This window comes from Amyelois transitella, chromosome 2, assembly GCF_032362555.1.
Source record: "Amyelois transitella isolate CPQ chromosome 2, ilAmyTran1.1, whole genome shotgun sequence".
Taxonomy (NCBI): domain Eukaryota; kingdom Metazoa; phylum Arthropoda; class Insecta; order Lepidoptera; family Pyralidae; genus Amyelois; species Amyelois transitella.
The window spans coordinates 6,225,307-6,249,468 of record NC_083505.1 but is presented as its reverse complement, the minus strand read 5'-3'; the positions used below and the strand labels follow the sequence as shown (position 1 = coordinate 6,249,468).

Here is a 24,162-nt window from a genome sequence, read left to right as displayed (position 1 = left end):
GCATATGCTGAGAGGAAACCCTTTTGGTCGCATCATGTAATTTTTTTTTATGGTTATGGACAATGTAATGTTACCTTTTGCACCAAATAAAGATTTTTCTTTCGTTCAATGTTGTTGGACTTGGAGTCGCTATAATTATTTTGAGCCAAAGTCCTGGCAAAGGTAGGTAGGTACCTACCTACCAACATAGCCCATATAGGTGTACGACACTAGCGCTATGCGCATACATTAGAACTACCATGTTCCGGGCCTTCCATGAACTAAAGAGTTGTGTAGCGTAAACACCAGTGCTGTCCAATCGCTTTAATTAACGTCGATATTGGTCTTTTTGTCTTTGGGACCCCTAAATGTTCAAAAAATATAATGAAGAAAATAAATATATAATTAATTAAACTAAACTGACTAATAATAAAACTACCTAATATAAATAAACTTAAATTCCTAAACTAAAAAAAATATTATTTAAATTTGGACCCCTCAGAAGGGTTCTAGCTGAATACATTCGAGGAAGTTTTAAAGTTTCACTAATCGCAAATAAAATGACAGAACACCGCATTATTATATTATATAGTACTAGCTTTCCGCCCGCGGCTTCGCCCACGTGTAATTCGGTTATATATAGCGTTTTTTAATGATCTCGACAGGGCTTTTTCTTCCACAGGCTGAAATCTTGTTACAACTGGAATTAAATATAGCCTGTGTTACTCAGGGATGATGTAGCTTTCTAATGGTGAATGTTTGAAATCGATTCAGTAGTTTCGGAGTTTATCGATTACATGTGTAAACAAACAAACATATAAAAAAATAGATTGTTCCTCTTTATAATATTAGTATACATACAAATCTATATAGAAAAAGTAAAGCGAGACAAAATCATCGTCTCAAAAGAAAAAAAAAAACAGGATTTATAGGACGAAGAGGCCTTATAGGATTTCCTTCTGTTTAAGTATTTGCGTCTGATAGTCATCATCCCATGTGAATGAGCTGATGATCGAAGGTACAACTCCTCAACGGTTAGGAGTTGAAAGAAAATTCTTACGAAGTTATACGTACATGTGAGGCTATTAGGTTGACCTGATAATAAAAAGTAAATCTCATTAACGTTAAGAATTTAGGTGAAAATGGATGCGGACAAATTTCGTCTCTTCACTTGTTTCCTTTTAGCTGTTTGTATGGGTAGTGTTAACACAAAATAGGGATTTAAAGGCGTGATGTTATTAATGTTATGCATGTATGTACATAATTATGTATGTTATTATGTATGTTATTATGTATGTTAAAGAGACGACTGAAAGTTGTCATACAAAGTCTTTTTTTTTAAGGATGGGAAATCATCAAATGACCTCTCCCGCTCTGGGTGGAACGGAAGGGAGTGTCAGACTTTTACTGACTAAAACCCACCTCGTTCCTTCAGTTGCCCTTTGCGTTCCGGGGCCACGGTATCTCGTTAGAACTTTCCCGCAGCCCCGGCTCAGTTTATCCCGTTTCCCCCCCTTGGGGGTTGACATTTCAAAAATCCCTTCTTAGTGCTCACTTATGTTACTAAAGGAACCTCTGTTCAAAATCTCAGACTCCTATACCGAGCGGTTTCGGCTGTGCGTTAATAAATCAGTCACCCAATCGCACCCCCTAAATCACGATTGGAGGGTAGTTTGAAAAAACTTATAATGTCAAACATATTTACTTGCCTATGTACGTGTTCATGCCAAGTTTCAAGTTTATAAACCCAAGGAATAAGATTTTTCATAGAAACGTTTTTACCCCTTTTCCCCCCCTTGGGGGTTGAATTTCCAAAAATCCTTTCTTAGTGCTCCCCTACATATCCCAAGGAACCTACATTCCAAATTTCAGCTGTCTACGACCAGTAGTTTCGACTGTGCGTTGTCTGTCAGTCAGTCACTCAGTAACGGAAGAGTTTTATATATATAGACTAGCTGTGCCCACGACTTCGCCCGCGTGGAATAATTATTTTAGGCATCATTGAAGCCCTCAAGGATGAATTAGTTACCCCTTCTTTTTACATTTTCCATTATTTCTTTGCTCCTTATAGTTGCAGCGTCATGTTATATAGCCTAAAGCCTTCCTCGATAAATGGTCTATTCAACTCAAAGAACTTCTCAATTCGAACCAGTAGTTCCTGAGATTAGTGCGTTCAAACAAATTAACTCTTCAGATTTATAATATTAGTATAGATTCTTAAATAACATTATTAAGCCATATAGCTGAATATGTCTTTCAGTCTTTCAAGACCGTCGGCTCTGTCTATCCCGTAAACAATGGCGTGATAACGTAATGCCAAAAAACAAAATTCGACAAAACTATATACCACTTCATATATCCAGTTTGAGACCGCATCAAATGATGCATGTTATCTACAAGAAACGTGTTTGAATACAAGTTATCCAGAGGATAATGGATTGGAACGAGGTGTAAACCCGTTTATTGTTACCGAAACACACACGTGTCATCTCTGAGTGCAGGACAGGACGCACGTGTTTACTTAGAAATGGTATGACACGGGCTTTTAAATTTACAAGTACGTGGTAATATTATTTCAAGTAAATAATATAATCACTACATAGTATAAAACAAAGTCGCTATTTTTGTCTGTTTGTCTGTATGCTTAAATCTTTAAAATTACGCAACGGATTTTGATGCGGTTTTTTGTAACAGATAGAGTGATTCAAGAGGAAGGTTTTTATGTATAATTTTTTCCGAATTTTGCACCCGTCCGAAGCCGGGGCGGGTCGCTAGTATTATAATAAAATAGTAAAGTGGTATTCGGCATCAGTATTATTTATTTTATGTTATGTATTTGGGAAGCTTGTGTGCGTTGAGTTATTTCAAATAAATCATTCATTCATTCATTCATAGAATAGGCGCTGAATATCTATTATAAATTTTATCAGTCAAGTGCCGTGTGGGTCCCGGCACCAATTTTATAAAGAACTAGCTTTCCGCCCGCGGCTTCGCCCACGTGTAATTCGGTTATATATAGCGTTTTTTAATGATCTCGACAGGGCTTTTTCTTCCACAGGCTGAAATCTTGTTACAACTGGAATTAAATATAGCCTGTGTTACTCAGGGATGATGTAGCTTTCTAATGGTGAATGTTTGAAATCGATTCAGTAGTTTCGGAGTTTATCGATTACATGTGTAAACAAACAAACATATAAAAAAATAGATTGTTCCTCTTTATAATATTAGTATACATACAAATCTATATAGAAAAAGTAAAGCGAGACAAAATCATCGTCTCAAAAGAAAAAAAAAACAGGATTTATAGGACGAAGAGGCCTTACAGGATTTCCTTCTGTTTAAGTATTTGCGTCTGATAGTCATCATCCCATGTGAATGAGCTGATGATGGAAGGTACAACTCGTCAACGGTTAGGAGTTGAAAGAAAATTCTTACGAAGTTATACGTACATGTGAGACTATTAGGTTGACCTGATAATAAAAAGTAAATCTCATTAACGTTAAGAATATAGGTGAAAATGGATGCGGACAAATTTCGTCTCTTCACTTGTTTCCTTTTAGCTGTTTGTATGGGTAGTGTTAACACATAATAGGGATTTAAAGGCGTGATGTTATTAATGTTATGCATATATGTACATAATTATGTATGTTATTATGTATGTTAAAGAGACGACTGAAAGTTGTCATACAAAGTCTTTTTTTTTAAGGATGGGAAATCATCAAATGACCTCTCCCGCTCTGGGTGGAACGGAAGGGAGTGTCAGACTTTTACTGACTAAAACCCACCTCGTTCCTTCAGTTGCCCTTTGCGTTCCGGGGCCACGGTATCTCGTTAGAACTTTCCCGCAGCCCCGGCTCAGTTTATCCCGTTTCCCCCCCTTGGGAGTTGACATTTCAAAAATCTCTTCTTAGTGCTCACTTATGTTACTAAAGGAACCTCTGTTCAAAATCTCAGACTCCTACTTATACCGAGCGGTTTCGGCTGTGCGTTAATAAATCCGTCACCCAATCGCACCCCCTAAATCACGATTGGAGGGTAGTTTGAAAAAACTTATTATGTCAAACATATTTACTTGCCTATGTACGTGTTCATGCCAAGTTTCAAGTTTATAAACCCAAGGAATAAGATTTTTCATAGAAACGTTTTTACCCCTTTTCCCCCCCTTGGGGGTTGAATTTCCAAAAATCCTTTCTTAGTGCTCCCCTACATATCCCAAGGAACCTACATTCCAAATTTCAGCTGTCTACGCAGTAGTTTCGACTGTGCGTTGTCTGTCAGTCAGTCACTCAGTAACGGAAGAGTTTTATATATATAGATTAATTAGCACCAGTCCTTGGGGCTGCCGATCTATTTTGTTCGTACTTCAACCAAGCGAAAACATTATTGTCAATGAAATTATTGTCGTTAAAATCTAGGGAGAGCGATACTTTCCGAAAAAAGTCGATCCACACACAGAAAAGTCGAGGCCTAAAAGATCGATTTTTTTTCAAGTTTGCATTGTAATTATAAATCCATTTTATGAAGAACAAGATAGATAACATAATAACTGACCTCTTAATAGTAAAATCAGTTTTTTTATTCATTACCATATCATATCATTTTAATACCATATCAAAGTCAGATCAGGTATGAAAGAAGACATTTATTTGCCAAATGTATTTATTACATAAAATGTTAAAGCTCCAAATGCTTCATATCTAATCTAGATAGAAGAATAAATAGATTGACGAAATGAATGAATTATGATTGATTTTCAAGGGTGAAACATTGATTCCCTGGGTCGATTCAGTAAGTGCATATCGATTTAAAAGATCGATCTTTTGAGCTTGAAAAATTCGATTAATTGAACTTAAATCGCATTTCCTAGTAAAATCAAGGTACAATTATAATTATAGTAAAATGTCAGTTTAGTACCAATGTAGTTAAGTTTGTGACTAAGATATTTATTAATTACATTTACTACAAATTGTGCAAAAACTTTTTGTTTTGTGTTCCAAGGAGTAAAATGTACCACTTCCCTTCCTTCCTTAACGTATGGCATACCTACTAGAGGTGTAAAAGTAACGGAAAAAGCAAACCCGTATGTATTCGTTACTATAAAAATGAGTACTCGTTACTATCGTATCGTTACGTTACTCGTTACTTTTGATACCTCAGTATAACTATAACCCAACGAAACGAATCGATTCGTTCGTTGGTGCTTGTCAAGCATCCACTTACCTGCGTGAAATGAACCCATTATACAATAAATGCGAAGGACGAAATCGTGCGATTAACGAAATATATTCGAGAGTAACGTATCGTTACTCGGTACCAGAGCGCACACCCGTTACTCAGTACCGAATACATACAGTTTGTTACAGCTCTAAACCTACCCATCTATCTAAAATTGTGACAAAGAACGTCTGATTCGAGCGTGTCAAAAAAAAAATTGTGATCGGACTAGGGATGTGACATTGCTGATAAAAGATCGATTTTATATAATCGATTTATTTTTTAAGTTTGAAAAATCGATTAACAAATAATCGATTATTCTTAAGAAAATAATCGATTTTATTATATTGATAGATTTTTTCCTAATTTTTCAATTTATGTCAAAATAAACGCCATATACATTATATCAATAGATTTATTCATTCATTAAAAATAAACAACAGAAACAGTAAGTTCTTATATAATCAACACTTAATAATCGATTTTTTTCATAAATCGATTTTTACTTTAAAAATCGATTTTTAATCGATTTTATCCATAATCGATTTTTTTTCACATTCCTAGATCGGACATTTCAAAAGATTCCGTAATCCGCATGAAGGAAGACAGTGTAAAAAAGACACAGTTTTAGATGAAACCCTAAAACATTGGTGTAAAAGAGGTTATTATTACCAAAAAATGGTAATGAGAAGTGTTCTACGTATTCACCTTCCCAAAAATATCTTTAAGAATGTACAAGGGTTACAGAGACATACAAGCAATGCTCCTTTAATACATTTCAATTCACAGCAATCACATGAAAATTCTGATAATAATGTGCTGCAGAAAGTTAATGGAGACTTGTCCACAATTGCTCCATATCTTCCTAATACCTTCAATCTGGCTGCATATGTAAATCATTCTGAGACATTACAAAATTTAATCAATCTTAATGTGAATTTGAGCAAAATAGAAAAGAAGCCTTTCATTGCAGAGAAAATTATAAAGCTGAATTTTGATGACATTAAGAATCATATTTTATTCATAAAAGATTATGCTGGCATTGAAAATATTGCTGGTTTTATAACAAAAAACCCTATGATTTTTTATGAAGCCCTTGAAGATCTGAAAGTGAGATTAAATTATTTACAGTCCAAACAGTTTTCAAATGACCAAATAAGTAGAATAATCTCGAAAAATCCATTTTGGCTTATGCTGAGGTATGGAAGCAGTTTTTATATAAAATGTTTTAACAGCAGTAAAACTATAGTATCTGACCTGTTAGATTTGATTTGACCTGCTAGTAAGATACATCAATTCACACAGGTATGAGAAACTCAAAAATTAATCATAAACCATACTCTGTTATCAGGGGAATCTATCTACTAAGCTTTTGTCCTAATTGTAAGAGGGATACTGGATTCTTAAATCTTTAGCAAAACCTTATTACAGATTTTGCAAATAGGTTTGAAATGTGAATGTCATTAGTATTTGTTCACAATTATTTAATAAACTGTTTCACACTTTCAGCACTAAGAGGATTGATAGAAGATTGGGATATTTTCAAGATAAATTTCAGTTATCAGGCAGTGACCTCAGAATGTTAGCTACAAAGCAACCAAAGTTGATTACATATAATCTCCATCACATTAAAACCAATTCATTTGTAATAAAAGAAGAAATGGGTTTTGACGACAATGAAATAAAAAGATTACTTCTTGATAAACCAAAATTATGGATGATAGGTATTAAGGCTGCAATAATTTAATTTTAAAAGTTACTTCTGGGAGAGATATGGTGATACAGTTTCATCTGATATCTTTTATGGGTGCCAGTTTTACATGCATACACATACAAATAATTATGTCTCTGTCCCTTTAAAGAGCTTCTAGTATGTATTGAGTCTACATGCACACCAGTAATGAACCTGCACAGATTATATATTCGGCCACACATTGTTCCACATATATAAGCTTTCTGTCCATGTACAATATTTTTAGCTCCAATTATTACTTAAGAATTTTCCTACTGTAAGAGAGTTCTCTAATAATTTATTTCAGACATATCTACAGCTAATTAAACACTAATGTTCCACTCATATCTCTCTAGGAGCTACTCTCTTGTAGGGGTAATGCACAAGACTGAACCTTGTTAAGTCAAGATTTTCTTTAATTTAAAGATAACTGATGCTAGTCTAAAGCATCAGTTTTCAAGAATTGAATACTCATTTTTATCTCCTGTTGTTTTGTTTGAACATAACAGTCATATATTTATGATTAAAATCACACCTTTTTCCCGGAGGGGTAGGCAGAGACTACATCTTTCCACATTTATATTTTATTTAAATAATAAATATTTTTTTTTCCTTTTCAGATCAAAAGAATTTATTGCATAGATTCAACTATATTCACAATACAATAAAGATACCTCACAAATACATTCTAAATTATCCTGGTGTACTGCTTTGTAGAAACTTCAAAATAAAACAAAGACACCTTTTTTTAGAGAAATTGGGGAGAGCACAATACAATTCAAAGAAAGAAAATTATGTTCCCTTAATAGCATTAGCTGAAGACACAGATATACAGTTTTGTAAAACATATGCAAAATGTAGTGTTTCAGATTTTAATGATTTCCTAAAAACTCTATAATTTATCCAGTTTTTCCAAGTAGCATTTTATTTTGAAATGCATTTAGGGAATGGTATAAGAGTGAATCCAGAATTCCAGCAACAGTAAAAACTCCACCAACTATTGCACATATATTTGTGGCAAAATGACCTATTGACCTGAAAAAAAAAGATATCTAAATGTTAAATACGCACAATATTTTTTGCAGCTCTTATATATGAACAAAGTGAATAGAAATATATATAAATAATAAAACGATTTTGTTTTCTTACCTTTCTTTTTCAGTATATTTTACCATTAATGGAGAAAGTTCATAACTAAAGAATGCACCAGGCATACCCGATTCTGCATTGATGTTAGAAACCGATTTTTGATGTCTTGTTACAGAGAATTGATTGGTATTCAGAACTGTTTTATCTAATTTTATATACATTGTAGGCACAATTTTTAAATAATATTGGAACATCACTGCACCTGAAATTTTATGTATATATTAAAAGTATGAAAGTTATGTAAAAATCGTACACACCTACTAATTGGAACTACCTACTGAACCGAAAGTCCAACATTTTACACTACATAATATTAGTATAGATTAAACTTATGCCGGACTGATTTAGATGAAAAGTAGGCATATGAATAGAAACCCAAATGTAAAATAGTTTAAGTTTTCTTAAATCATCTTCCGCACTGTGTTGAGGGTTGATAGTTTGTATGAAAAATTTGGTTATGCCAAACAGCTAAAACAATTTTTATAAACGAGTTAAAGTTCAAAAATATACATAAACAAATAAAATGTGTTCTGTTTTTGCTTTTTGCCTACTAAACTAATGCAGTTGCACAATTCACGAAGTCGCGGGTAAAAACATTTAAATAGGTTTTAAGATGAGGTTTTCTTTGCAGCATTTAAAGAATTGATACAGAACAAAGAAAGGAAATGTCGTTGTCACATTGACATAAATCAACCATTACATGCACGAATGACAGCAAGTGGAATTTCAGAAAATTCAGAAAAAAATAAAGGGTCTTTCCAGATAGCTACGGGAAAGATTGAGAACAAAACAAGCGAATTATAAAATAAAGTTAATCTTTATAAAAAAAAACAACTCAGTAATATCAAAATTAAGATGCCGGTCCCAGGTGGAATGTATCAAAATCAAGGCCCCTCTTGTTTTGACAAAATGAAAATGGGATTCATGATAGGATTCTGTGTTGGCATGGCGAGTGGGGGTCTTTTTGGCGGTTTTACTGCTCTAAGGTTATTTTTTGGGTCAATTCTGTACTATTATTATTGTCAAATTAAGTTTTGTTTAATTTAATATTCGATTACAGATACGGAGCTAGAGGACGTGAACTAGTGCATTCGGTGGGAAAAGTAATGCTTCAAGGCGGAGGAACTTTTGGCACATTCATGGCTATCGGAACAGGCATTCGTTGTTGATGTAGTAATAATGTTGAAATATTTTCTTTGTATATAAATTACTTAATATTATTATGTAGCCTTAACAAATTAAAATAAAATAGTTTAATCAATGTGTGTATTATAGTTGTATTATTAAATAGTTTTATATCTCATACAACACCACAATAATAATTCACAATTACCACATATTATAATCTTGAATTTTCAAAAATTAACTGGTATATTATATATTCTCACAGGAACTGAAGTAAATAGGATTTTTTGTTTTATGCGAACAGAGCTGCAGGTGCCCTCTAGTGATTTTTATCTCAAATTGGGTAGATACCTAATATGCAGAATACAAGTGATACTAATACTTGAATATTTTCATAGTTTAGGCTTATTGAGTTTTAGTCATATATTTTTATATAATCTCATGTAACATAGCAAATCTTTTTGGTTCTTGTTATTATATAAGTCTACAAAAATTTCAAATTTATTATTTCAAATAATTAATATTTTACTTGGATACTATGTTTACCTTCTTTAGCTAATCCAACCACTCCATCCAACGGAGCAGTGTTACCACTTTCAATATCACTTCCAAATGATAAATGACGAATAATATGTGTAGTATTAAATACTGAAGATGAGTAAGGTTGTACATCATGCACATGTACATGGTTGATTGTAAAACTTTTGCCTGGTGCTATGTGAAAGCTTCCACCAACCTAAAAAGTAATTAATCTAGTTTTACAAGTTCTTTCAATAAGCCAGCAGAAGCATCTTTACTATTCTAAAGGAATGAAAGTGACTATGAAAGTCATCCATTCTCAATAAGCATTTCTAACCATAAATCCTCCCAAGAGCTGCCCAATTATTGCGTGCCCAAGATACTCAACATATTTACAGATGGCCCTGTAAGTCCCAGAAAACAAAAGCAATTTACCCTGTTAACTTCCATGTAGCCATATATTTGACACCCTTCTTTCAAAGCTGAATTTGTTATCTCTATAGATTCATCATCTTTACATTGTTCTATAGTGGCCAAGTCTGGTAAAGCCCACCTTCTGATTCTATATGCTTCTTTTACCTCTTCACATGTATTGCAACACCTGTTATTAACAAAAATTTACATATTCCTTCTGTCCAATCATAAATTGAGTTTTTTTTTATTAAAGGAAAAAAGCTGCTAGACTGGCGAGTGGCGACACTGAAAGTTTTTAGAATTGGCCATTTGTTATTTATATAATAAAAAATGAATTCGGATTTAAAAAATGGAACTCTTTAGCAATAATAATGAGTTAAAATTTCATTCAATTGTCATTGTTTTTGCAATTTGGCGGCAAAGTGAGTTTGAAGTGAAATAATTCGTGCCAAAAATAAGAATTTAACGGCAGAAAATTTTAGTGCAATGATTTTTTATGACTTTTGGTGTAAGTTAACTCAAGAAAGTTACAATAGACTTCGATTGGCCTTTCATAATGAAGCCCCATCTCGTGCCACTGTTTACAACTGGTTCAATGAATTTAAGCGTGGTCGGTCTAATCTCACCGATAATCTGCGTGAGGGACGGCCTTCTACGGCGACGACTGAAGAAAACATCAGTGTTGTGCGGCGTATGATAGAGGCTGACAAAAGAGTTACCTATCAGCAGATTCGGACAAATCTAGGCATTGGTATCAGCCAAATCCATAAAATCCTCCATGAACATTTAGAGGTCAGGAAGCTTTGTGCCCGGTGGATACCCCATAATTTGACTGAGGCCCAAAAACTCCGTCGTGTTAATTGGTGCCGTGATATGATGATGAAAAATTTAACGGAGGTGACTCAAATGCCGTATTCGACATAGTTATGGGTGACGAAAGCTGGATTTATTGTTATGATCCAGAAACAAAAAGGCAGTCGGCCCAGTGGGTGTTTCCGTTCGAGGAGTTGGCCACAAAAGTGAAGAGAGGTAGAAGTGTGAAAAAAAAGATGGTGGCTTCGTTCTTCGGAAGGACAGGCCATTACGCAACAATTGTTTAAGAGGATCAAAAAACAGTTAATGCAAAGTGGTACATCAATATTTGTTTGCCACTTGTCTATGAAAAAGTTCGGGAGAAACGACCTCGCAGCAGAACCCTCCTTCGTCACGACAACGCCTCGGCGCACACCGCCAGGCGAACTATCGACTTTTTAGAGACATCAAATGTGGAATTATTGGGTCACCCGCCATACAGCTCCGACCTTGCACCTTGTTGATTTCTATTTATTCCCCAAAATAAAAGAAAAACTTTGCGGTAAACGATTTGTGAACGCTGAGAAAGCAGTCGCTGCGTTTGAAAGGGCCGTCGAAGAGACACCTAAGGAAGAGTGGGCAAGGTGCTTCTCCCAATGGTTCCATCGGATGCAGCGATGTATTGACGTAAAGGGACACTATTTTGAAAAGATATAATTAAACTAATATTATAGTAGAATGCTCAGTTTTTGATTTTCTAAAAACTTTCAGTTTGACCCTCGTAGATGTTACATAATGAAACAGAAATAAGTCATTGATGAGGAAGGTTAATGATTGTTTTACAAAGGAATGAGCTACTAGGTATTTTAATTTAAAAAAATGCAAAATGAACATCTTTGGATTCATAGTAAATATCATTTAAGATATATGTAACAAAAATATAAGGAGCCACTTACTGAGATTCATTAAATGCTGCTCCATAGCAACTCCCACATGTTACTTTGGCTATTGCAGTATTATTTAATTTTACCTTGAAAACAGAAAACAGTTATATTTGATTGCATGAAATGCATTAGATTTGTATATAAATGTATATTTATGTATCATATCTATACTAGTATTCTTGACAATGCAGTAAATATGTATGCAGTATGGAAAATTAAAAAATCTTAATAAATAGGTCTAATTTGAAGATATACTGCTCGGCATGAAAGTTGAACAAAATTCTTATCTAAATGGACACTGTGCAGAAGGTTTTTATATGACAGATTGCTACTGCGCATCCCGGACCTATAAAATTCTAGGATCTACTTATTTGCTGGGTGCTATACCTTGCAGGTCCAGGTACTGCACATGCATAATATTTTGTAACAGTTTTTAAAATATTCAAGCACACACCTTTCACACACGGTTTACGAACTGCATGCTATTATGTGCTTTTCTGCTTAATTTTAATGTAGCATTTATCTGTATTTCAAATATACAATCAATTTTGTAATACAAGGTAGTAAAAAAAACGGTTCTCTATCTATTAGTATAAAATTTTGTGTCTTAATTTTACATGGCATACCTTTGTTTAGCCTAATAATTGTTACGCATAATATTATTTGGCATAACTTTATAGGCATATTTCTTTAAGCATACCTACTATTAGTATAACCTAACCTAAGAAGTACTCGCCTTATAGCGCATTACACTACATCTGCTCCACGCAAAAAATAAATAAGTCTAAACTATATTTATGCCTTTTGAAATAGTATTATTAACCAATTATGCCAAAAAACTATTATGACAAAAAATAGTATGCTTAACTCGTTATGCCAAACTAAAATAGGACAAAAAAAATTAGTCCAATGAAAAACATATTACCGTGGAACTTAGAGCAATTTCTTGTTTTTTTGGTTCTTCAATAGGATTTCCTTCCAAGTCTAATCTTCTTTTGTGAATATTATGATCCATTTGTAAGTGTTGTTCTCCAGATGAATCCATGGCATCAAGTACTAAATCTATAACAGAAACATATTTTCTTAAACATTTCATTTTGGTAAGAAACAATCAGTTTGATCATTATCAAGATACATTTCCAATAATGAATAAAATTTGTTTTAATTCTTATTAAAAATTTGGGAGTCTGGGTGGGTGGGCTTTTTATGTCTAACCAGCATTAAAAACCCAATTACCATAAAATAATGCCTGTTTTGCAAAAGCAAAACAGACATCTGATCAGTCTGATTTCACATCATTATAAAAATATTATGATGTAAAACAGACTGAGGTAGAAGTGTTCTCGTTCTACGCCATGGTGCAGGTGCTGAATTATAAATATGTTACTTACAGTTGCAAGAAATAGTTGGTATAACAATATCAAAGTTAATTCGCAGTTTATGTCCTCTTGATGTATCTACAAATAGTTCCTCTGATATATTAGGAGACATGTAGGTGTATAATTCTGACAAGAATAATAATATCATTATAAGTGCTCCTGATACAGTTACTGAAAAAAAGTTTATTTCTGCAATTTAAATAGTTGTAAACACAGTCACCTTTTTTTGACTTGGCTTAAACATAAATTAAGTGTGATTGTGCACAAAGTAGATCATAGTAAGTATTGTAGACTCTGCAGTATCATTTGTAGGTATATCACACCGATATTCGTTGCGTCGTTTATGAGCACAGATTGTGTAGCAGTATTCTTCCAGTACTTAACTTAAACATAGGGACCTTTAGTTGCGAGTTTGATGTTGGTAATAAATAAATATTGATATTTTTGGTACTTACTTGCTGCCCCAGTGGCGGTTTTAACTCTAAAATCGTCCAAAGTTTTAGCATATGCATCTAATTGTTTAAACTTATCAATTAATTGCGAAGACATTCTTAATTACATGAAATTTTAGTCGGTTTATGGAATAATTATAAGCTGAACTGTAGTTACGGTTTTTATTTTATGTAGAAGTGTAAAACTTTGTACATGGCAAAACACCAATTAAATAATATTTACTAAAACCGGCTGATAACAAACCTAAAAATTTTTTCTTAAATAAAATAAAAATAAAATGCTCAACTAGAACAACTAGCCAGCAAAAATTGTGTAGAATTGACATTGATTGACGTTTATTGACAAATGTTTTATTTTAAATACTATTCCTGTCCAAGGCACGACGTAGGAAAATAAGGCACATTATTCCGATTTATATTCACCATCAATAAGATGAATAAAAGCACATAATCGTCTATATACTTTTTTTAGATACGTAGGTACAATTAAAAGGATTGTTTTTTTGTGATATAAATGAGAAAATTACAAAGTCGTGCCAAGTGGTTCCTTACTGCTATTTCTTGATTAATATAGTTCATGTTGCGACTTGGGCGTTGACTTGTACCCACTAACATTATAAATTCGTGTGGTTTCCAGCACCAAAAGAAAAAAGACTAGGACCACTCCATCTCTTGCCCATGGATGTCGTAAAAGGCGACTAAGGGATAGGCTTATAAGCTTGGGATTCTTCTTGAAGGCGATGGGCTAACAACCAGTCACTACTTGAATCTCAATTCCATCATAATGCCAAACCGCTCAACGTGGCCTATCAGTCTCTTCAAGACTGTTGGCTCTGTCTACCCTGCAAGGGACATAGAGGTGACTATATATATGTATGTGACATTATAAAGAATGTTCAACGGCCAGTCATAAATTGCCTTTGCTTTGCCAAATGGCAAAGGCCTCCTTGGCCATTATATCATTATTGACTTAACTACAGAGCATTGTGTTCATTTTTGTAAATAGAAATCGGTCGAATTGAGGACCTCCTCCTTTTTTGAAGTTGGTTAATCTCCGGGTTAATCTCTACAAAGGTAAGTATTGTAACAAGAATTTTAGTCGAAGAGGAAGAAGAATGAATAGGTAACAGCGAGAACATATGTATTTTTGTAACACCTAACTAAAATACTACTAAGCGATTTTGATGAAATTTGGTGCAGACTAGATTGTCAGATCTAAATATTTTTTTATTAAATATTTTATAAAATGAAAAAAAAAATACTTATAAATCCTTCATATGAAGCTTTAAACAGTATTATAGCAAAGCTGAAAAGTTTGTCGTGAGCGTAAGACACGGATGATGGAAGCACAGGAGCAAGAGCGTCACCAAAGGCACAAATGGGCGTGTTTACATATAATGAAACAGGATTTATATTAGGTATTTATTTTATTATTAAAAAAATAATTTCATAAAGTTTCATAGTAACCTAAATTTATACTTATTTATAACTTTTATGTAGAATTTTCGTTGATAAAGGCATGTTCAAGTACCTTATTTCCCAATGACACATGGAGCCGTCAGCTATATAACTTAGAATAAAATTATTGCGCTAGTCAAGTGTGCTGATCTGAATTTTATTCTGTACATAGGTAAATTTATACGAGGTCTATATCGTCACATGAGGGACGAAAGTTTTTTGCAGATGTTGGTCTCATCTTGCCACAAAAATGAATTGAATAATATTACTGAGTATTATTTACATGTGTTTACAGTCTTTATAATATAACTTAAGAGATCACTTCTTGGTGTTAAAACCTTCTCCTGTAGGATCTAATATCCATGGATAATGGGCTGGGCATTCCATACAAGTAAATAGACGTAAAGTTTCACCAGGTAATTCTCGAGTGGTCAGGGGACAAGCATTTGGTAAAGAACAGAAAGGTTGTCCCTTAACATCACATTTTTCTTGCTTCCATTCTTGGAAGTCTCTTAAAGATGAAAGCTCTGTGGGATTTTGCATCCACTGGATAACCTGAATGAGTGAAGTGAAATATACATCATTTTTCTCGAGCATTTCTTCTATAAATTTAATCAGTTCGTCTCTGAATTCCTTTTTGGATTTCAACCATGAAGCGTGGAAATGAAGACCAAGTGGAGCACGGTTGGTTGTGTAGTGGCGATTGAAGTTGTGACGTAGAAGGCGACCGAACTGTTCTCCGGTCTGGATATTGGAGCACGAGTCCACCACGTGGCAACCTGGTAAGGATTCATCGAATGTCGGGTCATCTCTTCTGTCTAATTCATTCATAACCATTTCCCAAACAGGGTGACTCCTCGAAGGGCAGTTGTGGGCATTTCCATTGCATTTATGTGGCATACGGAAGTAAAGAGTATAAGGCCAAATTGGAACACGGCTTAGGGGTGCAGTGATTGAGGCATCATAAACAAAGTACTGGTCCGCCATCATTTCAAATTGCTTGTTTCCACCTACGCGAAGGTAAGGAGCGCGAACACCGATGATTGAAGAATCGGTAATGTTTGCAAATCGTTCCATAATGAGTCGAGCACCGGCCATTTCAGCTAACCAGTCATCATAGGTACCACTGGTCCAGTATTGTGGATCATCTTTATGAGTAATTGAGAACACAGAAATTTCATGTCCTTTACGATGTAATTCTTGGACAGCTGCATAATTGGTATACTTATGTGACACAAAGAAAGTGCCACGAATCTGGCAACCATTAGGATTGTGTCGATTACCGTTGAAAATTTGGTCATATAAATCAATATTGTCTACATTTACAGCGCCGTTAAAAGTAATCGTGATCATTTGGGGCACTTGATTGGGCTCTATCCCTCCAGGAATACGAGTACCATCGGCAGAGCAGAAGCAGTCGGGGAGCGTACATTGGTTGGGATCACAGTCGGGTGCTCTGTTAGGGTCTACATCAACGGCTGGAAGATAAAAATACGTTTAGTTGTGTGTATTAAAAATAATTTGTGGTTAGAAATAAAATATCATTAAATGAGAATATTCTTTGTTTGTAGATGATAATGAAGCCATCCCATGTATAAAAACAATATTATTTATGTAAAACTCTGTCATGAAAGGAATATAAATTACTTACTGCAAGCATTTTCGTCGGACTCATCTTGGCAGTCTGGCTTTCCGTTGCAGAACAACTCTTTTTCGATACAATCTCCACTTCCACAAGCTAATTTTCCTTCTGGGCAAATTGGCTCATCAGTCTTGAGAATAGGAAGAACCTTTCTTGGTTCTGTAAAGTAAATAGAAGTTGTTAATTATTGAGGTAAAATATGTCATTTTTCGCAGGTGAGCGGATTAATTTTAATATCTATGTATTGTCTGTGTGATTTAATAATTGTGAATGTGTTGTGCCAGTGGGCCAAGAACGGAGAAAAAAGAAGTATTTGGCAAAGCAGGAGATAATGACACTGTTAACAGTATTGGGTAACAAGAAGATTAAGTATGGAATATGAGGAAAGAAGTAGATATCATGACGACATAAAGTCACTATAGAAATGGCGAAGGTACTGGAGGCGATTGACTGATTTATTGTAATTAGGATAAAAATTAGATTTTGATAACTGTTGGTATTGATGAATAAACAGAATGTTAAACACCTAATAAAAAGATAACACAAACCACAATCACTTTGCTGTGATTGTGGTCTTACGGAAAAATATTAATGTAATATTTACATTGCTGTGCAAGAATGCTTATTAACTGTACTTTGAGAAGATATCTAATGATAGATATGGGTTATTTACAGTTAATACAATAAATTTAAGTAACCAAAAAGTTTTAATTGCAGTTTGTGAAATATTATGTGTATAATACATTTGGTGACCGTTAAATATAGTGAATAATAAATAGTAAGTAAGCCGAGTAAACCTCAAAATCTGAATTAAATATTGTTAGATATAAGTTATTAGAAAAGTGAAGCAGAAGCGTGGTTAGCAGGTAGTTATTAAGAAAGAATTAAAGTAGTTAGTTTGTAAATAAAATCCAATTATAATGAACAAATATTTTAAATGTTCGGTAAAGGATACTGAACGGTTTTTAAAATTTATAGGAAAATGGTTCACTATTCTTTACTAACCTAATCAATATTTGTACTAATTTTAATCGGACTTACATAGTAACAGAAATGTGTGTTGTTGTGTTCTTGTAACAAATACTATATATACGCTTTGTACAGCTGAGTGCATCAGTACCTACCTAGTATGTTAATCAAAATTATCATTGGATGTAGGTACCTAATAAAATCATCATTTAGAAATAGGGAGATATTCTGGTATTGTTGATTGTAGGTATATAAAAGTTAAACAATGATAACTTATTTTCATTTCGCTTTACACATTACACCTAAATCAAGTATTCTTTGCCATTAGAATATACCTACTTCGAATTTGTTAAATTTTTTTTATAGGCAAACTTGTAATAATATCAGATCTTATTATTATTCTTATCTTTTTGAAAAGTATTGTGTAACTTAATTATATCTTTTAATTAATAATTATATCTTTTTTTCAATGAGAATGAAATGTCAAAATATCTTTATTATCGGTATTTTTGTTCTTCATATTTTACATAAACGATCATAATATTCAACATATTTTTTTTAAAACAATAATAAAATTAACTATGATAAAATGTATTGAAGGAATGTTAAAGCGTAACCATCGGATCGGACCAGTGCGGGCCGCTCCCAGTCCGGGGCCTCATGCAATACACCTAGAGGTAATCTACAGTGCGACGCGGCCCCTTCACCCAAGCCCATTGCTCGCTACGCGCGAATAGCTCTGATACGGCACTTACTCTCGACTTTGTCACAGTTGGTCACTTTACCCTTCCAGTCGCAGGTTTGTTTATCGAGATCGAAAGCCAGTCCAGACGGGCAAGTGATCTGTTTAAGACCTGACCTAGTGCACCTGCGTTGACAAGAAATGTAATTAAAATTAATGTTTATAAACGGGAAGTGGAAATCCGGAAGGCCGTCGTCTGTCTCTCGATTTTTCTCACATTCGATCATTTCCGGGACGGAAGTGCAGCCCTCCGCATAAACACTTCCCGTGATGTTAGGAACTTACTTTCTATTTTATCGCAATTCTTAACGTGTGTTTTCCAGTCACAGGTTTGTCGGTCGATATCGAAGGCGAGACCACCGGGACAGCGCACTGAGGCGAGCCTAGTGACGCCGTTCTCGCCGCCCTGGTCGCACCTGCACACAGCCATACTCTCAGCCCTTATAGTGGGCCGCCTCAACGCCGTCCGGCGTGGGCGGACGACACTTGCTCCCAATAATTATTCATCATGCAAGTCGTAACGATAATAAAACTACTACATATAAGGTATATTGGAAACTCATCATATTACAAATATGATGACTTTACATACCGCAAAAGATATAGATATTTAAAAAGACTGAAAGATCACATTTAGCTTTATGGCTTAATGATGGAATTGAAATTAAAATTCTGACTAGTCCATCGCCTATAAGAAGAATTTCAAGTTTATTAGCCATTCTCTTAGTCGCCTTTTACGACATATGGAGTATTTATATGCTAAAGTGCCGGGAACCACATGGCACATACTTGCATACATAAAAGTAGTTAAGTACTTATTAATATTAAAGTGTGACTCTTAATAATTTTTGACCAAAGGCACAGAAATTGCTAGTATATAAGCTTCTGTGGTGAATATAAGTAAAAAGTGGTAGCATATTAGAATGTAAAAAAACCATTGAAACCTATTTTTGTTCACGAATAAAACCTAATTTACATTATAATTTATCTATCCTTATTCATGCCGTGGCTGTGACTGTGTTCACTCACGGCCATTTTGTTGCATATTTATGAGAAAAAAAAACAAGTCAAGCTAAGGAGTACATTAGATATTTAAGTGGACAAAGGCAAAGTTAAAAACTAAGATATATTAATTTTGTTTATTATGATTTCCGAGCGATTTCACAATGTGGGCTAGTCATTTAACTTGCTCCTGTGATTACATAGAAATGACTGCAAACTTGCCTTCTAACAAGTTTTCAATGCAGTTTCTAAATGTATGGCATGTTAAGTAAAATATCTGGTAGAATAAGAAAATTTTGTACGTGTTTGATACCTGACAACATCTCGGCAGTCTCCCTCCGTGGTGAGACGGAAATATTCGTCAGCGGGGCGGCCCTCGCATAGCTGTTCTGCGTTCACGTCATCTCCTGCTGGGTCGTCCTCTTGCCGCTTCACTCGTGTCTCGCTGCTCACTGCATCAACAACTTCTTGGTTACACATAAAGTAAACCACTTAACGTGGCTATCTTTTGTTCAGTCATATAAACGAAGTTCTGTCTTAGCATATTTATTAGGTAACTCGAGTCAACGTAAGCGGTGGTTACAACACCGTAGCAGTAATGGAATGTGGTACCGTTTTATTGCGGCGCCGAATGCCGCTCGAGTTTTAGGTACGAGTATGTGTTCGTACTTATAAAAATATACATTATTTTACAAAACTTTATATATTAAGTGCCCCTGGGCTATTGATAATAATTAAATAAGTAGATAATCCCAAAATTTCGTTTAACCATTTAGTTACCCAAACATTTTCACTAAACATTCACCCCATTACCTATTATATCTTTTTATAGAATTTAATTTAAGCAGAATAAGTCAGCATTGAAAGTTAAATCGACGAAAAGAAATCGAGGTCAACACAGCCCAAGTAAAACCAGCCACGTAGGTAGCTGGCGGTAAAGATAAATCAGTATTTGAGTTTTTATTTATAAAATATATTTAAATGTGCTTTTAAAATAAATTTTTATAAATCAAATATGTGACCTATTCTACTTCATGTAAGTACTTAAAGCAAAATTTGAAAAAAGTTAAGCACTTTAACAAAGTACTGGTAAGTATCCAAAAGTATTAAATAGGTGTACTTATTTATACAAATCTTCGTTTAATATTTCTAAACTTAAAACCATTTCTTAATATCCCCAACAATTTTTGCTGTGAAAAATATAATCAAATTTTACAATGATGCTACATTATGAAGTTTGATAATATGAAATATAGCCACGGTCAAGACAAAAAAGCTGATATTATTATATTTCATTAAGTTAAATTCGAAATTTGCATGTAGGAGTGCCGAATTGTGACTTTTATTTTATTATCCCATTTTGACGTTTTTCGAAGGTTTTTTTTACAAGTGATAATTGTTTTTAGTGTTACAATCAACAAATGAAAGAGGGAGAGTACTCACCGTAGCAGACTAGCAATAAAACACCAAGACACAAGAACGCGCGTCGAGCCATGGTGCTCGGCGAGAACTGGCCGCACCGTCGCGCGCTACCAAGAAAGTGCAAGAGGTCTCCAATGCCCCTCTTCGCCTTTATATAACCAGGCAAATCGCGTTACGATCCAACACCAAGCCTGCGACTGATACTATACAGCCGTCCTGTACATACCACGCCTTTTAACAATATGAACCTTTGCACTCCAGGCACACAGCTTTAGTAACTATAAGTATTTATGACGATGACGACTTGTAGCGATTAACAAAAAATGTAATGATTATTGCCCTTTAATTAATGCGTTGTAATTTCACAATAGTCATAATCAATCGCTTAGATATTTGACATAGGCGACTAATAACCAATAAATTTAATTAAACTTTCATCATAACACGATGACAGTGCCTACGCACAAAGCTAGCCCAAAGGAAGAAGTGAAAAATCACACAACACAACTGACACAAAATCCGTGCTTGGGTATGCAATGTTTCAGGTATTCTTAGCAAGGTTGTATTGTGGATCGTTACGACCTTACCGATTAAGATGTGTGATAATTTCTAAGTTACTGTAAAACATAACTCACAAAAAAATCAGTCGTAGGGAAAACTGAAAATTAAGAACTGAAGAGCTACACAAATAACCTAATTCAATTATTGTTAACATCTCTTTTCATCTGTAAAAGTGCAATATCCAATGATAATATAAGTCTTTATATAAAAAAATTGAAGTTCTAAAATAAATCATGCATGTTGTTTGGTAAATTCCTGAAATTATGTTTATTCTATTACTATTCGACGCACTTAATTATTCTTATAAAATCAGGTATATCTCTTTAAATATTAAAATAGTAAAGATTCTTTATATTAAACCCTTGTTAACATACTCGTCCGGCGGGAACTCACTTTCGATTAATATCAGATGAACCAGTTTTTTTATATTTCATGTCAATGTCATATAAAGGTGGATACAGAAAGAATTTTAGGCCTTTAATATTAAGTGTTAAAAGTATAAACACAAACATAATATTTTTTTGTATAATTTAATATATAATGTATTTATAGATAGTATTAATATATTATTTTATGGTATAAACACATATTAATATATTAAAATGATGTTGAATTTTATACATAAATAAATGATTAATTATGTCGCATGATCACTTCAAATCTACGAGGCTACTGCAGATCAAAAGCAATAACCATAAGCTTAAAATAAAATTAAAATAAAGCAGATCTTACATGTTTCACATGCTGTGAAAAGTTAATCTAGACGAAGGTTTGTAGCCAAAGCTTACGATGAGGGTTATTACTGTAATATGTCAAGTTCAGAACTTCCAATGAACATAGTTAAATTAATGTTTTGTCGCATCACTAAATTGTATACACACATGACTATGAAATTCACCACATAATATTCAACAAAGGACCTACTTAATTTATTTCGAAACGTAAGAGATTCTGTGAAAATGTTAACGTATTCAAAGGTTACAACATTAAAGACGAAGAGGGAAGGTCTATCAGCTGGTGCTTAGTACTATTCATTTGTCAAAAGTCAAGGTTATCAGGCTTAAATAATAATTTGACCAAGTAAACATGAAGTCTTTATATAATTCGTGTAGGTACATATCTTCTTAAGTATGTATATTTCAAATTATTTTTTACGGATTAAAAAAACAATTATTTTTCTTCATAATAAGTAATATTCATCATTGAGTTACCTATATTATCTGAACGTGACCGTAAACGAATCTTCGAGCTGGGTCCACTCCCTAAGGAAGAAATACCTGAAATAAGTAGGTATGGAGTAATCCTGGATGTTGTTGTTTGCAATTATATCTAATGTTGTTATATATTTAAACTGGATTGTTGATGACTTACAAAGGTTTTTTTATGCATTACACTTAATAATAAAACAACTTTGACAAGTTTGAGACAAAAACCACTGAGACTTTCAGGCTCCATGATTTTTCTCGTTTTTTAATAACAAACGTTGCGGAAAATGCCAATGTAGCAACAAATAGTGCATATTCGGCACACAAGACACTTTTCTCGGTTATTTGAAAGTTATTTCTTATAAGCTTCTACCTTACCAGAAAGGATGTAATATTTTACGCATAGAGCAATATTTTATCAACTTTTAAGTAAGGTATTTTTACCCTGAATGTACTAATTGTTTGCTATCGATTCAGCTTTTATTGACAGTGTGGCGATATCTCTTCGCCACAAGTAACAACTTGACGCTATCAGTCAAAAACAGCGAATAGTCTAAATCACGCAAGCAAAGATTTCACGGATTGGAGCATATATACACAACCTCCGCCACATTATCGTCGAAGCCGCTTTTCCCCAGGCATAACACCTAGCCTGGCGGAAGATCTTCCCTGTGGTGGCGGTCGAGCCTTAATCATCGCTCCCCCAACAACAGTTTACTGAAATTTAGTTGTTTATCAATTTGATTCCTCCCTGAAGCACCCGTTCACGATTGACGCACAAATAACCTAAATTCTTAAAAAAATATAAGAGATAATACCTGTAAGCTGGGTTGTACAAAAACGCGGTCTCTTCCCATATAATAATTCAGAAAACTGAGCAATAGAAAAGTAAATAAAGCAATGACTGTCAGATAAAATAGTTGTAAAAGTGTAGAAGTGTAGAGCTTGCTTAATTTTCGAGTAAGTTTTATTTATGTGCAATTACTGTTTTAAAGTACAGTAGAAATATTACTACAAGACAGTAGGTATATGAAATTCTGTACGCAAAGTAAGTAGATACTATTTCTTAGTAGTTATAAAATACTAACGTAGAACGGTGAGACAACTAAATCTTAAATTATTTCAACGGTATGTGATTCCGAGCTCCTCTAACACCGCGCGGAATTCTAGAATAAGTTATTTCACTAAGGCGTTAGCAAGTAATACAATGTTATTAAATTTCTGTCGAAATACTTATTTAATTAATTATTTACGAACTCGCGGTGAGTCGCCTTGTGTCGTCATATCGATGACGACGTTTTGACCATTAAATACATAGGTTATATTGCGAAAGTCATAACAAGGGGTGACTATTTGTTGGAAATCCAGAACTGACCTATACTTTAAAAATGAAAACGATGTACATTTTAAATGGTTTTGCATAAATAATAATCTATCATGCAAATATCTGTGACATATGACT

The 24,162-nt window shown here is 34.0% G+C and overlaps 4 protein-coding genes across 5 annotated transcripts; 2 read left to right on the top strand and 2 right to left on the bottom strand.

Moving 5' to 3' along the window:
• Positions 1-5,871: 5,871 nt before the first annotated feature.
• On the top strand, positions 5,872-8,962 carry LOC106143135 (transcription termination factor 3, mitochondrial). The gene is made up of 3 exons (XM_013345142.2): positions 5,872-6,392; positions 6,703-6,917; positions 7,546-8,962. The coding sequence occupies exons 1-3, from the start codon at positions 5,872-5,874 to the stop codon at positions 7,821-7,823; spliced, it is 1,014 nt and encodes a 337-aa protein (XP_013200596.1). The 3' UTR covers positions 7,824-8,962.
• Positions 7,683-14,005, bottom strand: LOC106143134 (endoplasmic reticulum-Golgi intermediate compartment protein 3). The gene is made up of 8 exons (XM_013345141.2): positions 13,703-14,005; positions 13,260-13,418; positions 12,794-12,930; positions 11,881-11,954; positions 10,154-10,319; positions 9,746-9,935; positions 8,075-8,276; positions 7,683-7,960 (listed from the first exon to the last, which is right to left on the bottom strand). The coding sequence occupies exons 1-8, from the start codon at positions 13,794-13,796 to the stop codon at positions 7,825-7,827; spliced, it is 1,158 nt and encodes a 385-aa protein (XP_013200595.1). The 5' UTR covers positions 13,797-14,005; the 3' UTR covers positions 7,683-7,824.
• LOC106143136 (reactive oxygen species modulator 1) lies at positions 8,925-9,343 on the top strand. The gene is made up of 2 exons (XM_013345143.2): positions 8,925-9,060; positions 9,135-9,343. Exons 1-2 carry the CDS (start codon positions 8,930-8,932, stop codon positions 9,241-9,243), a joined length of 240 nt encoding a protein of 79 aa, XP_013200597.1. The 5' UTR covers positions 8,925-8,929; the 3' UTR covers positions 9,244-9,343.
• Positions 14,006-15,107: 1,102 nt separating the features above from the next.
• On the bottom strand, positions 15,108-21,161 carry LOC106143133 (chitin deacetylase 1). Of its 2 annotated transcripts, none has more exons than XM_013345140.2 (5): positions 20,956-21,161; positions 19,826-19,964; positions 18,524-18,636; positions 16,809-16,958; positions 15,108-16,635 (listed from the first exon to the last, which is right to left on the bottom strand). In XM_013345140.2, exons 1-5 carry the CDS (start codon positions 21,005-21,007, stop codon positions 15,476-15,478), a joined length of 1,614 nt encoding a protein of 537 aa, XP_013200594.1. In that variant the 5' UTR covers positions 21,008-21,161; the 3' UTR covers positions 15,108-15,475. The 2 variants fall into 2 exon arrangements, with proteins under 2 accessions (XP_013200594.1, XP_013200593.1); XM_013345139.2 differs by lacking the exon at positions 18,524-18,636 and adding an exon at positions 18,796-18,926 and having other exon boundaries at positions 20,956-21,157.
• Positions 21,162-24,162: the final 3,001 nt, after the last annotated feature.

Excerpts from the sequence above, each read along its gene's own strand:
- LOC106143134 (XM_013345141.2), bottom strand. The coding sequence starts at position 13,796 with ATGTCTTCGCAATTAATTGATAAGTTTAAACAATTAGATGCATATGCT. Across the intron at positions 12,931-13,259 it reads ACCAACTATTTCTTGCAACT|ATTTAGTACTTGATGCCATG; the intron begins GTAAGTAACATA and ends TTTCTGTTATAG. Across the intron at positions 8,277-9,745 it reads GGTTGGATTAGCTAAAGAAG|GTGCAGTGATGTTCCAATAT; the intron begins GTAAACATAGTA and ends ATAAAATTTCAG.
- LOC106143133 (XM_013345139.2), bottom strand. The coding sequence starts at position 21,007 with ATGGCTCGACGCGCGTTCTTGTGTCTTGGTGTTTTATTGCTAGTCTGC. Across the intron at positions 16,959-18,795 it reads GAATTGCGATAAAATAGAAA|AACCAAGAAAGGTTCTTCCT; the intron begins GTAAGTTCCTAA and ends TTTACTTTACAG. Across the intron at positions 16,636-16,808 it reads GTCCGACGAAAATGCTTGCA|CCGTTGATGTAGACCCTAAC; the intron begins GTAAGTAATTTA and ends TTTATCTTCCAG.
- LOC106143136 (XM_013345143.2), top strand. The coding sequence starts at position 8,930 with ATGCCGGTCCCAGGTGGAATGTATCAAAATCAAGGCCCCTCTTGTTTT. Across the intron at positions 9,061-9,134 it reads GGCGGTTTTACTGCTCTAAG|ATACGGAGCTAGAGGACGTG; the intron begins GTTATTTTTTGG and ends ATTCGATTACAG.
- LOC106143135 (XM_013345142.2), top strand. The coding sequence starts at position 5,872 with ATGGTAATGAGAAGTGTTCTACGTATTCACCTTCCCAAAAATATCTTT. Across the intron at positions 6,393-6,702 it reads CCATTTTGGCTTATGCTGAG|CACTAAGAGGATTGATAGAA; the intron begins GTATGGAAGCAG and ends TCACACTTTCAG. Across the intron at positions 6,918-7,545 it reads ACCAAAATTATGGATGATAG|ATCAAAAGAATTTATTGCAT; the intron begins GTATTAAGGCTG and ends TTTCCTTTTCAG.